This window comes from Anas platyrhynchos, chromosome 2 (assembly GCF_047663525.1).
Source record: "Anas platyrhynchos isolate ZD024472 breed Pekin duck chromosome 2, IASCAAS_PekinDuck_T2T, whole genome shotgun sequence".
Classification (NCBI taxonomy): Eukaryota; Metazoa; Chordata; class Aves; order Anseriformes; family Anatidae; genus Anas; species Anas platyrhynchos.
The window spans coordinates 119,863,708-119,876,734 of NC_092588.1; the positions used below are offsets into that span (position 1 = coordinate 119,863,708).

General features: G+C 40.3%; 1 protein-coding gene across 1 annotated transcript in view; it reads right to left on the minus strand.

The window, feature by feature from the left end:
* Positions 1-3,837: 3,837 nt before the first annotated feature.
* Positions 3,838-13,027, minus strand: part of UBE2E2 (ubiquitin conjugating enzyme E2 E2) — a 212,281-nt gene continuing 203,091 nt past the window's right edge. The window contains exon 6 of the mRNA XM_027451053.3: positions 3,838-4,598. Within this exon, the coding sequence (XP_027306854.1) occupies positions 4,501-4,598 (98 nt within the window). The 3' untranslated portion in view covers positions 3,838-4,500. The remainder of the gene's footprint in view (positions 4,599-13,027) is intronic.

The following is a 13,027-nucleotide window of genomic DNA, read 5'->3' on the forward strand; positions in this document are numbered from 1 at the left end:
GCCAGGCGTGGCACAATGAGGAAGCACTTAATTCATACAAAGCTTTTTCTTGCTTCTAAGACTCAAAAATCTGGGGATTTCAAGCAGCTCTGGAAGGCCCAGTGTTACGTGACATGGTCTCGTTAGCACTGGGGCAAGAACAGAGACATGACGGAGGGTAGAGAAGGATGCTTCAAGATTTAGTACAGTTGTGGACAAAAGGATAGGAGTAGAAATGAAAGGAAATGAGAAGGAGGTGAGGAGAAAGAGCAACCTGGGATAGAAAACCAGCAGGTAGAGCTGGCCCCGCAGGAACCACGGCTGCCTAGGCTGGCCAATTGGATTTGGGAGGTGCCAGAATTTTTACTCTGAGTCCTTGTTTTAATGGAGTGGGCCAAGGCACCCAACTCAAAACACGGGAAAGTGCATTGGACCTGGGGGAAGGTGTCCAACTTCAGGGAGAAATTTCTGAGAACTGGAAAGGAGAAAGGGGACCCCAGTACAATGCTGGGGCTGGAGGAGCTGGAAGCTGCTGCACAGTCTGAACCATCACAGGGCATCTCCATCCTCCAGTGGAGCTGTGTTTGCTTTTACTGCTGCAGGAGGCACTGCCTTAGGCAAGGGGGAGCAGAGGGGGGTCTGGGGCACATCCTGGGCACAGTCTTTGGGGGAGAAGGAAATCTCAGTGCTCAGGCAACTTCAGAAAGAACTGTTGAACTGGGATCAGTATCTTGGGTGGCCTTTCAGCTGAGAGTAATGAATCAGTCAAGCAGAAGAAAGCAGCCAGAGAGGAGAGGGTGCATGAGAAAGAGGAGCGAGTCAGAGGGATTAATGACAGAGATAAGACAGCCAGTGAGAGGGTTGCGTGCTGTAACAGCAGGCTGAAATAACAACGGGGAGCATGCACTGCACCCAGAGCACGCGCTGGGCCCACGGCACTCCCCGTTCTGGGAGGAGCATTGGTAGGAAGCCTACCTGCAGCTCACAGCATGAAAACCTGAAGCAAGATCTTTGAACAGGAATTATTCCTGCTTTACGCAAGGCACAGCAGCTGTTTTTAGTGGATTGTAACCATTTGGATGCAATCACCCACAATGCATGCAATCAAAATGTTATGAGCTGCTAAAACTCACTCCTGGAGCAGCCTCTGCAAATGCTGTCTCGGTAAATACAGGATGTTTTGGGGTACCTTCATTTAAACTATGTTATTCTGTTATGTTCTGGAAAGGGAAATCAGCCGGTCAGTTGGACACAGGGATGTGAAAGCCACCTCAGTAATTAGTGAATGAAGACTTACAGTTTGGAGAGGTCCTTGGCTTCTGCTTCATCTGAGTTGAACTCAAAGGGTGTGGGACAGTGACATTTAGCAGGGCTTACAGGAAAATCAATGCTGCTTTACCGGATATTGCAGCCGAAGTCAGAAAAGCTGTAAGATGCCTTTAAAGGACAGTTTTAGACAACTGTATGCTATTGACTATGTTTTACTTTGTATGAGTCATCTGAATGATCTTCATACCCAGTTACAAGAGGGCAGCATGTGGACTTCATCTAAAGAAGTTAGAAAGAAGATGATATGGCATAAAAGAGGAAGCAGGAATCAGCTAAATTTGCAGAGCATCTGAAAACAAAGGCAGGACAGAATAATATGCAATATTTTATAGAGGTAAAAAGAAAATAGATGAAAAAGACTCTATGCCAATCTATTTTTTTTTTCATTGAGGCTCTGGTGGCAGACTGAATTCTGCTGGGGATGGCTCATTTCTCCTCAGCGACAACAGCAGGTTTCAAATAATGCTGCATATTCCCCAGGTTTAGCAGATGAAGAAAAAGAATTACTTGGGAGGCAAATAGAGCAGATTTGCAAATAGAGGAGAATGTTTTATGGCCAGACTTGCAAACATTTGGCTCCTGCAGACGCCAGAAGACTCTGCATCTGCTTTAATCAACGTGGGTTGATCCTTTCTGATTATTTCTTTGAGATCCCCACAGTTCTTAAGGCAGTAGTTTTATGTTATCTATGACAAAGACACTGTTCAGCTTCACGCAGAGGGCAACTTACCTGCAAACTTGAATTGTGCAGCTTTTGATCAGTAAGGAAGGTGAGCTGGAGCTGACAGACTGAGAACAGACATTTATTAAGCATTCTGTGATTCCCCTTCCAAAGTACCTCAGCGGTCTTTCAGTTACATCTTCATTAAAGTTACAATAGGCTCTTCTGTTTATAATGTCTTCTTTACCTTTTGGCAAAAAAAAAAAGATGATAGTAGGAACATTTCTTTGTGAAACGTGTTTAAAATGTACCTTGGAAATTACTGCATTCTATTCAGCTGGGTGTAAATAAAGCCCGCAGAGCAGCAGACGCTTAAAGTAATTCATAAGAAACCTGAAATTGGCCATTAATTGCTGTCTCAGGGGATACAGGTCTTTCACGGCACGAATATCTTTAGCAGATGGGATAACAGGAGAAGTAATGCTGTTACTCTACTGAGCAAGATGCAGTTGTCCTTTTAATCTTTTGGCTCCTTTGTTGTATTTTTACAGCAGGAAGATTCCCTTCAGACCTGGAGGCACTTCGTGGTAAGTTGGATGGTGAAAGCAACTTCCAAGGAAAGCACATACAGCAATTGTCCTGAGAAGGTGTTCTAGATCAGAGAAGTCTGTCTTCTGGCTTTTGTTTTGTTTTTAAATTGTTATTACTCTTTCACGTCTGCATCTGGGATCTGTTGGCCTGGCTGGACTTGTAAGCAGTTGCCTTCTGCAGACACCAGAAGACTCTCCATTTGCTTTGATCAAAACAGACTGATTATTTCTTCAAGATCCCTGTTGTTCTTGGGGCAGCAGTTATAATACACTACCTACAATAAAATTCAGCTTCTATTCATACAGAGGATAACTCACCCGCAGATTCAAGATGCACAGCTGTTCAACTAGTAGCAAATGGCTGAGGGTAAAGCAGAACAGCCTGGCTGTGCTGAGCCGCATGGTGGTTGGTGTAGGGGAACTGTGCTGTCACCTTGACTTCTTTAGTTTTCAGGACAGTCAAAGTTGGGTTGGCATGCAATGGGACTGGGTTTCCATGCACGTTTATGGTGTTCCTACTGAAACGTATCGTCCTTAAGGTAAGTTCTTCCTTAAATGTATGAGGAAGAGAGAGAGGGAGAGGGCAGCAAAGCACTTTATATGGCATCTGTAACATTTAATTATATGAGACAGGGATTTTCCAGGATGCCATTGCAACACAAAGAACATTTAGATATCAGCATCACAGTATATATTTTCTAAATCACAACACCCACACATTTCCTTAGCCAAGAAGAAGTTTTCCTTCTATGGCTGCATATCTAAAATTAGCTTGAAGGTCAAATCTGAATAGAAATACCCTTGCCATTGAATGTGCTGGGAATGATTGGTGCAATGGGCTCAATTTTCCCATCGAAAACCTTCATTTATTTTTTTTAAATAACAGTTGCTTTTACAATTAAACAGCCTGGAGAAAGGCAAAATGAGGCCTGCTGTATAAAATCGTCATCAATATTCTGCTTTCATTGCAAGGCTATTTTTATAGCCAACCATTTTAAAAGTAACAAGATGGATATAGTGAAGCTACAGTACAAAAGATTCAGCAAGAGGCTTCAGAATAGCTGAGCTGAGCACCAGCATGTGAAAGAATGGCCTTAAAATTTGGAAGATGTTTGTATATGAAAGATCTACACAACGAAGAATTCTAAGTTAAGAAGTGTATTGTTAAGAACAAATGAATAATCTAGGCCTAAAAATAGCTGCTTAACCTGTAGTTGTATTATGTGAGGACTAGGCAGCCTATACAGCACAAACGCAAAAGCACCGTCTTGCAAAAAGTGCATTTATCAGCCACAGTGTTTTATTGAGTGCTTTAATAATACAAGTGTACATCAACTGATCCACAGTCAAAAGTGGCAGGTCCCTAAGAAATTTACAAGCACTTTTCTTTTAAGTAAATCAAAATACATATTAATTTGTTCAACGCAATAGCCTTTTGTGTGGGAAACGGAAGGCTAGTGATAAACACAGTCTTAGTAATGCACAGTGATTCTTGATTTTAAGCTTTTATACAAAACTTGTTCCCAGTAGCATGCACCCACCATTAAAGACTTCAGTACAAAAAAATAACCCTAAACACTACATTTAAGTAGAAACGAGATATAATTCTGAATTTGTTTGTTTTCCCAAAAACCACATGAAAGAAAAAAAAAACACACAATACAAAGCTTTGTGACAAAGCTCTATACTATTACAGATCCAACATTCTTTGCACTGATAACCAAAATTCCCTGTCTACATTTGAGGGAAACAACTTTCAAGTTAACAGAACAAAAAACCCCCAAACAAATAAAAATAAAAATAAAAAACAAAAAGAAAGTAAGGACAACCTTTTGTCACAAAATGGTTCAAAATTTAATAAAAAATAAGAATGAAGGGAAGGGCTATTGATGCACTTAGTGAATGTGCTTGCACAGGTCCAGCAAATCCTAGAGGAGGTTCCTATGTGGCATATCGCTTGGTCCACTGTCTGGCCATTCTGTCATGCTCTGCTCTGTTAGTCATATACTGAGTGGCAATACTTCCAACCAGGGGGTCAGCTGAAAAGGAAACACAAACCATTAAATGCTTGTCAGCCTGGGAAGGATGAAAAAGCTATTCTCAGGTTCAGATTTATTCTGTTCTCTTGGCTTTAACTCTAAGAACAATGTGCCTATATATATTATTCTCATTCTGAAAACATGCACGCATACAGGAGGAAAAGAACAAGAGGAAGGGGAAGAGCTGGCTGGGCAATTATTTATTAATTTTTGGTAGACATATGACTAGAACCATTCTCTAAAATTCTGCCTCATGAACAAATGTTCCAATAATTTCAGTTTGAGCTAAAAGTGGCAAGAAGAATTTCAGGTGATAAGAATAAACATACTAAAGTTCTTTAGTTATTGTATTAAACTTCCATGGGCAATGCATGAGGCAATGAGTACTATCTTCAAAGCAGCAAAAGTTAATTCCAAACTTTGGGAACTGGCACTTAATTTGTGAGATCATTCTGAGTGCTCATATGGCCAGCACGCTGTATGATTCAGTCTTCTTTGGCTACTTAAGTATTTCAAAAAACAAGAAATAAACAGAAAAAGTCATTTTACATTAATCTAGATCTACAAATTACTTCCCAAACAATTAAATAAAACCAGCTAGCCCTCTAAGAAAAACAAACCAAGAAAAAACTTTCCGAGAAGAGACAGCGTGCAATCAACATTTTTCTCAGGCAACGTTTTTTTTTTTCTTCTCAGTTTAATGTAGATGAAATGCATGGAGATTTTTCTTTTTTGGGGGACCCATACTCTTGAGAGTTCTCCTGCAACAGTACATTTCCTGAGACTGTATCACCACACCATGCAAGTTCAATAGCACTGATACAATTTTTTCCCTGACTTAGGCAAGATGCATACGATTTCTTATTAGAGGTAGTTAATAATCAGCTCTATAGTTGACTGAAGATGGTGCCATTGAACAATATGACTATCAGCTTCCCTGGTACAGTCATAATCTGAGTCTTGTGTTTGTGCAGCATTATTAACCACTGAGATTCCCAGAGCGAGATGTCAGGCTGTCTGCAAAGCAGAGTAAATCTGGGCTATTTTGTTTGCTTATGATAAATACATTGATAGGATAAATACATTGCTTTAAACCAGTGTTTATGATAGGATAAATACATTGCTTTAGCCAAAAATCAATTGATTGGCTTACTGCCAACAGTACTGAATATTAGTGGATAATATCTAATGAAAAAAAAAATCTTTTGCTTTGAATATGTACCCTGCACTTTCAGGAAGAGCCTGTGGTTTGAATCCTAAATTTGCACCTTCTAAATTAGTAAGGCAAGTTACCACCGCAGCTACGGCATGCTAAGTCCCTGTAGTCTCAGTCCTGCAAGCACTTACTGCATATGCTTAACTTCAGTATCTTAATATATCCAGAGGAGGTCATCGAGGCCTGGACTTTGCTATTTTTACACATATGAGTGTCAAAGAGGTATAGCTGAGCTAAGATCCATTTAAAAAGTTTCAGAATAGAAAGTATATAACCTTTAGCTCTTCAGACAAGGAGAAGAACTGTATGGGGGGTTACTGGAAGGATTTTGGTCTGTGCAGATGGGAGGCTGACACTCTACTGGTGTTTAAGGAGTGCAAAGATGTTCACGGCTGGAAATAAGTTTGAGAAGAACTGTAAATGAACAACTTGGGTAATGGGAAAGGGCAAAACTTCTCTTGGCAAAAAATTAGGGAATAGCCTGAGGGAAACCTTATCACAGTGGCTGTAAAGCTCAGGGATGAGTCTGACAGCACTGCACCAACCTCCCACACCCTCCTGCATGAAGAAACACTTCCTCACAACTAGAGAAAAAAGGAGACTAAGGGTGGAACTCAAAAGGAATCCTTGGAGCAAAATTTAATGAATTTGTTGCTTTTGATGCTGTTGGGAAAGGTGAAGTATGTTTTGGCCTCTGGAGCAGCTGATGTTGACTGCCTGCAAGGATGTCATGGTGTAGTCATCTGGAACACAGCAAGTACTATATCAATAACATATATCTTCAGAAGGATTTGGGAAGTACAGGCTCCTTCTCTTACCTCCTCCTGGCATGGGAGGGTGGCTACTTTCTGTTGTGGTGGCTGAATCAGCAAGAGCTGTTCTTGTCATAGAAGTGGGGAAATCAGTTGAAGCCCAGTAATGTGAGACACAATGGGTTGTGTCTCCTGTGGAAAGAATTCCCAGATCCGTGTGTTGATGATGTCCTCCATATTGCTGAAGTGAAGATGGTGGTTCCCTACCACATGTGTGTGAGGGGAAGAAGGAAGGGAATGAAGCAGCCCGAGGAAAAATGATTTTTTTGCTAAAACAGTAACTGTGTGCAGTACTTTAAAATACTGTCTAAATTCATGTTTTGGTGATGATGCTGGCTGTGAAGACAAAGAAATATTTAGCTGTAAGCCTTTGTCTTTGTGTGTTTTGTTTTGTATTTGGGGAAGGAGTGGAGGTGACAGGTGACTATCTGCAAGATGTTTGAGGTCTATCTAGCTTTTGCTGGAGGTGTGTAAATTCCCACCAAGAGAGTGGTCTGTGAATCAACCATCATCTTGGGGTGTATGCCTTGAGTCAGGGCCTCCACCACTAGCACCTGCCTGTGTGAAGCAGGAGTGCTGATGCAAGGAGCAGTACTTGCCTGCCCTACCATGAGCAGGACCAGCAGCACCCACAGCCAGCTGTGGACTGGACGCTGCTAGAAGTTGCTCTCAGTAATAACAGAAATAACATTGTTCTTTGCAATTTGGCAGCTTGTCTATACATTTTATTGCTTACAACAACGTTGAATAAAAGAACAAAACCACAGTCTGGCAAATTCACTCGCTAGTTTGAGATCCCAAGCTGAAAGAACAGACAAATACTTCTTGCCAGAGAGGCTCCTAAGTCACATCTCTGCCAGAGGGTCTTGAGTTGTGTTGTCATTACTTGTGAGGACTTTAATAAGGACTCTTTAACAGGTGTTGGAAGAGTCAGCTTATTTTAGCAGTTCCTATGAAGCCATATAACCATCAGGAGGCACAATGGCTTTGTTTGGGAAGCCAAGACAACTGGTGAGGAGGAAACTTTTCACTTTAGATCAGTCACCCAACTAGTGGCACACTGGCCAAGTTGATACAGACTGCATTTGTGCTGGTGGACATATGGATGGTGTGTGAACTCCAGACACGCAAATGGTCTCGTTTTGCACCTGCATGAAGATTGGCACCGTTAGGCCCAAGCCACATTGTCCCTGCTGGAGGAGGCAGCTGGGCAGCAGACCCAAAGAGACATCTCTCACCACTTAGTGAGTCATGAGTTACCATCTCTACGTAGTTCATGGCAACAGGCCATAAAATGAAATTTATCAGATAAACAAAAGCAGCTTAATTAAAATAATATTGAAGATTTCATCCTCACCACGCACAGCCTATGCCCATAGTGTTCAAGTCCTACAAAAGACCGAAGGAGAGGAAGAAAGGATAGTACCCATTTGCCCTCTCTACAAACTGGCTAATGGCTGGTTCTCAGCTGGGCTACATAGCACAAGGAGCATTATGAAATCATAATTAGTAGGGCCAAAGATGTAGTTATAAAACAACTGCTGCATAAACTATCCAACTGAAAGATGAAAAGGAATACTGGATCTCAAAACTCAGAATTACTTTTCCCATGTTTCCATTTCTCATTACTGTAAACCTGTTTCTTATTTTCCATTTGTATATATCTGTGGTTTTATTCTCAATGTTAGAAATTTGTTTGCATAACTAGTAAACCACTTTTTTTTTTTTTTTTTTAAGAAGTAGTGTGATTCATCAGTGAATCAGGGTTCATTTCAGAAATCTACTCCCAGTGGGGCTTTGTCTAAATGTCAGTGAAAACCAGGGGTTCAGAATATAAAGAAATGTGTTATCAGAAGGACCTAGTGAAATAAATGACAATAAAGCCACAATAAATTACTAATAAGAACAGCACAATTAAGCCATATTCCAAATGCTATAAATTAAGGCAAAAACAGAACAAAAACTGTTATGGAGAACACTGTCACACATACAATCTCAGGCAATGTCACTCTTGGAAACATGGGCAATGAACCCATTCAAACCATGGGCAACCGTGAGCCTGGCAGGACGCTCGTACTTTGGGACCTCTCAGATCACCATGCCTGGCTTGAGAGCTCATGTGGCCATGGTGTAACACCTTCCACACACAGCTTCCCCTCTGTTCTGTGGCCAAACACGGACACACCAGCAGAGCGCTGGATATTTGGGAACCTGGGACAACAAAGAGCAATCGTGTGCTGCACGTGATGGGGAGAAGAGCTGGGGTAGATGAATTCCTGTCTTGCTTCAGTGGTTGGATGTGCTGCCCTGCAATGACTTGTCATCTTCTTTTGCAGCCACTTAATATGACTGTATAAGGAAGAACATTTGTATCTCATATCTGTTGTACGGCTAATCAAATTTACAGCCCAATTCTGGGGAGTTAATGCTATTGGGGATTTGGATGAGCTGAGGTTTGGTCATTACAAAATTTCAGCTGTGCTTAATGCTAGTTACACTGCTTTATCATTTGGAAGACAGACTATAATTCTTCTTTAAAACTACTTTTCCCCCAAATAAATGAAAATATATTGCTACACTGTATTTTTCTCTGCTTGTATTTTTACAGCTATTTCTATGTCAGCAAATAGCAATTTCAGAGCAGAATTCATCTCCTGGGCTTTCCAATGCTCTTTTAAAAATACAGCAAACATACTCTAGTGAAATAAAAAACGGAGATAGTGTATTTAACAGCTTGATTTCAATGTGCCTTCTCCATCAGCCACATGATATGCAATGAAATTCCAATTGGTAGTGCCAACACGGTTAACGAGACACACATTTAGACTTAAAATGCATATTATGGGTGTTTGTATGCATTATATATATATATTTATGAGCATTTATAAAATAGAATAATATTTCTATTGCAGCATTTTACAGTTTTAATAGAGAACAGCTGATGGAGCCAGTTATTACACCATCAGAAATGAGTTCTCAGAAAGATTTCTGGATCACCTTAAAAACTAAAAACCACAGTCCTATAAAAATCTTGTAATTTCTTTAGCCAAATATTTGAAATATATATATATATATTTATTTTTTTTGGTTCAGGTTTAGATTCAGCTCTGTATCGGGGGGGAATTTTGAAGAGTTGGCCTCCAGCTGATGAAGCAGAATTAAACTGGAAGAATTTCCAAAGGTTAGATGCAACTTGAAAGGTCTTATTCTGTCTCTCGAGCCATATACTACTCCTTTCTCATAGCTATGAGAGGCATCCCATTGAGAGGCTCTATGGAACTACTTGTACGTACTGAAACATCAGTCACCAAAAGTTAAATCTGCTTTCCTTTCTTTGAACCAGTTGTGTAAAAAAAAAAAAAAGAAAAAAAGCTTTTTTTATTATTATTATTTTTTATTATTATTTTTATCTCATTGGACTTCAGTTACACGTTTAGAAGTGATTTTGATTTTTGGAATACTGATTGATTTTTTAGGGCTCTTTCCATGTATTCTGCTGTACTGCTTTTTGAATTAAAAAAATTGGGAGTGCTTGCTTTTTCAAACTCTTCTAAGGAAAAGTGCAGGTGCTCCATATGTCACCTACTGTACAGCTGCCTTGGAATCATCTTTATACAGCAGCATAGGCAGGATTGGTTACCCAGAAATCAACCCCCAACAAATTAAATTTAATATTTTTAATAACTACATTTTGTTTGGTGATTTCAGTGCAAATAGCAGTGCAGGACAGTATATATTCCCACATTGGCTTGCAGTGAAAACCAAGTTTTCTGAATCCAATTTTTGTGGTTTTTAATATTGTACCAATGTTTAAGAAATAGGTCCCAAAAGCCAAACTAAAAAAGAAAAAAAAAAAAAGATTGGGGAAAAAAGCAGAAACTAATAATTCCCTGTAACACCAGTTTTCTTAACAGCAAATGCTGGCAGCTGTATACACACCAAAAATATCTTTAAACTTAATTTTAAAAATTAAATTTTGTATCTATTTATATTCTCATGTTGTTTTCAGTGACATCCTGGCTAGTCTTATAGGAAGACCAGCCAGTGAAAACTGAAGTCAAAAGCAATGCGAGACATGCTGCACCAAATATGTCATCGAACAATTTAATACTCCAAGAGGAAGGGATTAAGAAAAGATGAATTGTTTGTGAGTAATTTTATTTATAGTGTCACTTTGCCTTAGGAAGTTTCCACAGTTTGCCACATGTCACCTATTTTAAACTTAATGAACTCCTAGAAGACCATGTCAAGGATACTGTGTATCTTGATGTGGAAAATGAGGTATGTGAAATGCATCATAGGATCCTTCGGTGATCTTATAGTGGCAGTGCTGCTCTCTCTCTTGCTATCATTAATAATAATGCACAGGCTAAGTAATTCTTTGGAGGCAAAGGCAGGTGAAGTGGCACACTGAATTACTCCACTAACCTTTCACCTTCGAAAACAGTGCTCAAAAATCAGGGCACGAGTGAAAACGAGTACAGCGTGGCACTAATCCCTGTTTGTGCAGCAATAAAACTAGCCTCGCAGTTGGAAGTCTGATCAACACGCGCTTACGAACTGGAACAACAGAATGATTCAAGCCAGAACAAAGAGCAGTAGCGGGGCTCTGGATTGCTTTACACACCCTACAAGCAGAAACACAATTTATTCCTGGCCTTCATAAAATCACAGTTCCAACTATCCAAAGATAATGTATTTATCCATCTATGAGGCTCTTTGAAAATTGTGCTGAAGAAAGATGAAGTGATCAATAAACACTATAAAAAGCAAAACAAATAAAATGGATTGTTTCAGTAACGAAAAAAAAAGTGGTCCTTAGAGGAGAAAGGAACAAATTCTAGAAAGTCAGTGAAGTTATTATCCATTTTAGCAATTACAGCTTAGAGCAGAAATCATATGATACGGACTGTAACAAACTCTGCTTCTTGTTTCAGGAACTAGTTGTGCAGATTTGGCTGGCCACAGCTCAACACTCAACAGAATACTTCTGATATATATAGGCTACGTCAGTGTGCTAAAACATCAAAATACGCCTGCTGGAATTGCTTTAGAGCTCATGTACCTCATTAGGCTCTCTACTATGGCTGACGTGGCTTTGGTGAAGTGGACAACCATATGACCGTGTGCTTACACAGAGCCAAGGACTTTTCTGCTGGGGATGCCCAAGGAGCTGGGAGGAGACACAGCCAGGACAGCTGACCCAAACTGGCCAAAGGGGTGTCCCACACCATGTGGCATTGTGCTGAACAGTAAAAGTGGGGAGGAATTGGCTGGGGGGCAGGGGAGAAGCTGCTGCTCAGGATCTAGCTGGGCATCAGTCATCAGGTGGTGAACAATTGCATTGCACATCACTTGCTTTGTATATTATAATTATAATCATAATTGTTATTGTTATTATCATCATAATCATCTCTTCCATTATTGTCCTATTAAACTGTCTTTACCTCAATCCATGAGTTTTTATCTTTTCTTAATTTAATTTTTCTGATTCTCTCCCCCATCCCACTTTGGGGTGGGGGGAGTGATTGAACGGCTATGTGGTGCCTGCCAGGTTAAACCGTAACAGTCCTTCAAGGGTTCTTCCCACAAAAGAAAAATAATGAGAGATTCAGTAAGATATCCTTTGACATACTCTTCTTAGATACAAGGTGATGTAACGTATTGGTGTCAGAAGAAACAAAGACTGACTTTGTTATGTCACTTCTCAGTTTCAGACAAAACCCAGGACTGTCTTTCCAGGACTAACATGGGAAATAAGGAAATACAGGGCAGATGTTGAAGGACCCGAGACACGGTCTCAGCAGATCTGAACATTTACACTCATCACCTCCGCAGTTAGGGAACTAAGTGAAAACCGTGCTATATAAAATAGCTTGGAGACTGTATAACTTTAAAGCCTAAGTTTTCAAAAACGGCTTTTTCCCTAGATAGGAAAGCTAGCCTAGTGGTCACTGTGCTAACACAGGGATAAAGGAGACTTATGATCTTTCATAAGGCTTCCTATAAAGTTGTATTCACTAGTACATCCCATAGGCCTGGTCACCCAATCATCTAGTTCTTGGCTACCTCTGTAGCTATACACATAAAACCTTTTTTCCTGGGAGAGACCAGGGTAGGTGCAGGAGGAGAAAGAGAATATGATAAAGAATGGAAGATCCTGAGGTCTCTTTCTGTTGTACAGCCAGGGTACGTGTCTGGGCAGGTAAGCAGGGAAGCAGTCATGTCACACTGCTTGCAAGGAGTGAAATTCTGGAGTGCCTCAAGGTCTTCATGGTTTGCAAGTAGTCATGATGACCCTAAGAAAGTTAAGTGGTCATACAGTGGTGCCTTAATTTCCCATCTGTAAAAGTGAGCTAATGCTTCTCCATCACACAGGATATTCTGAGAATATATATGAT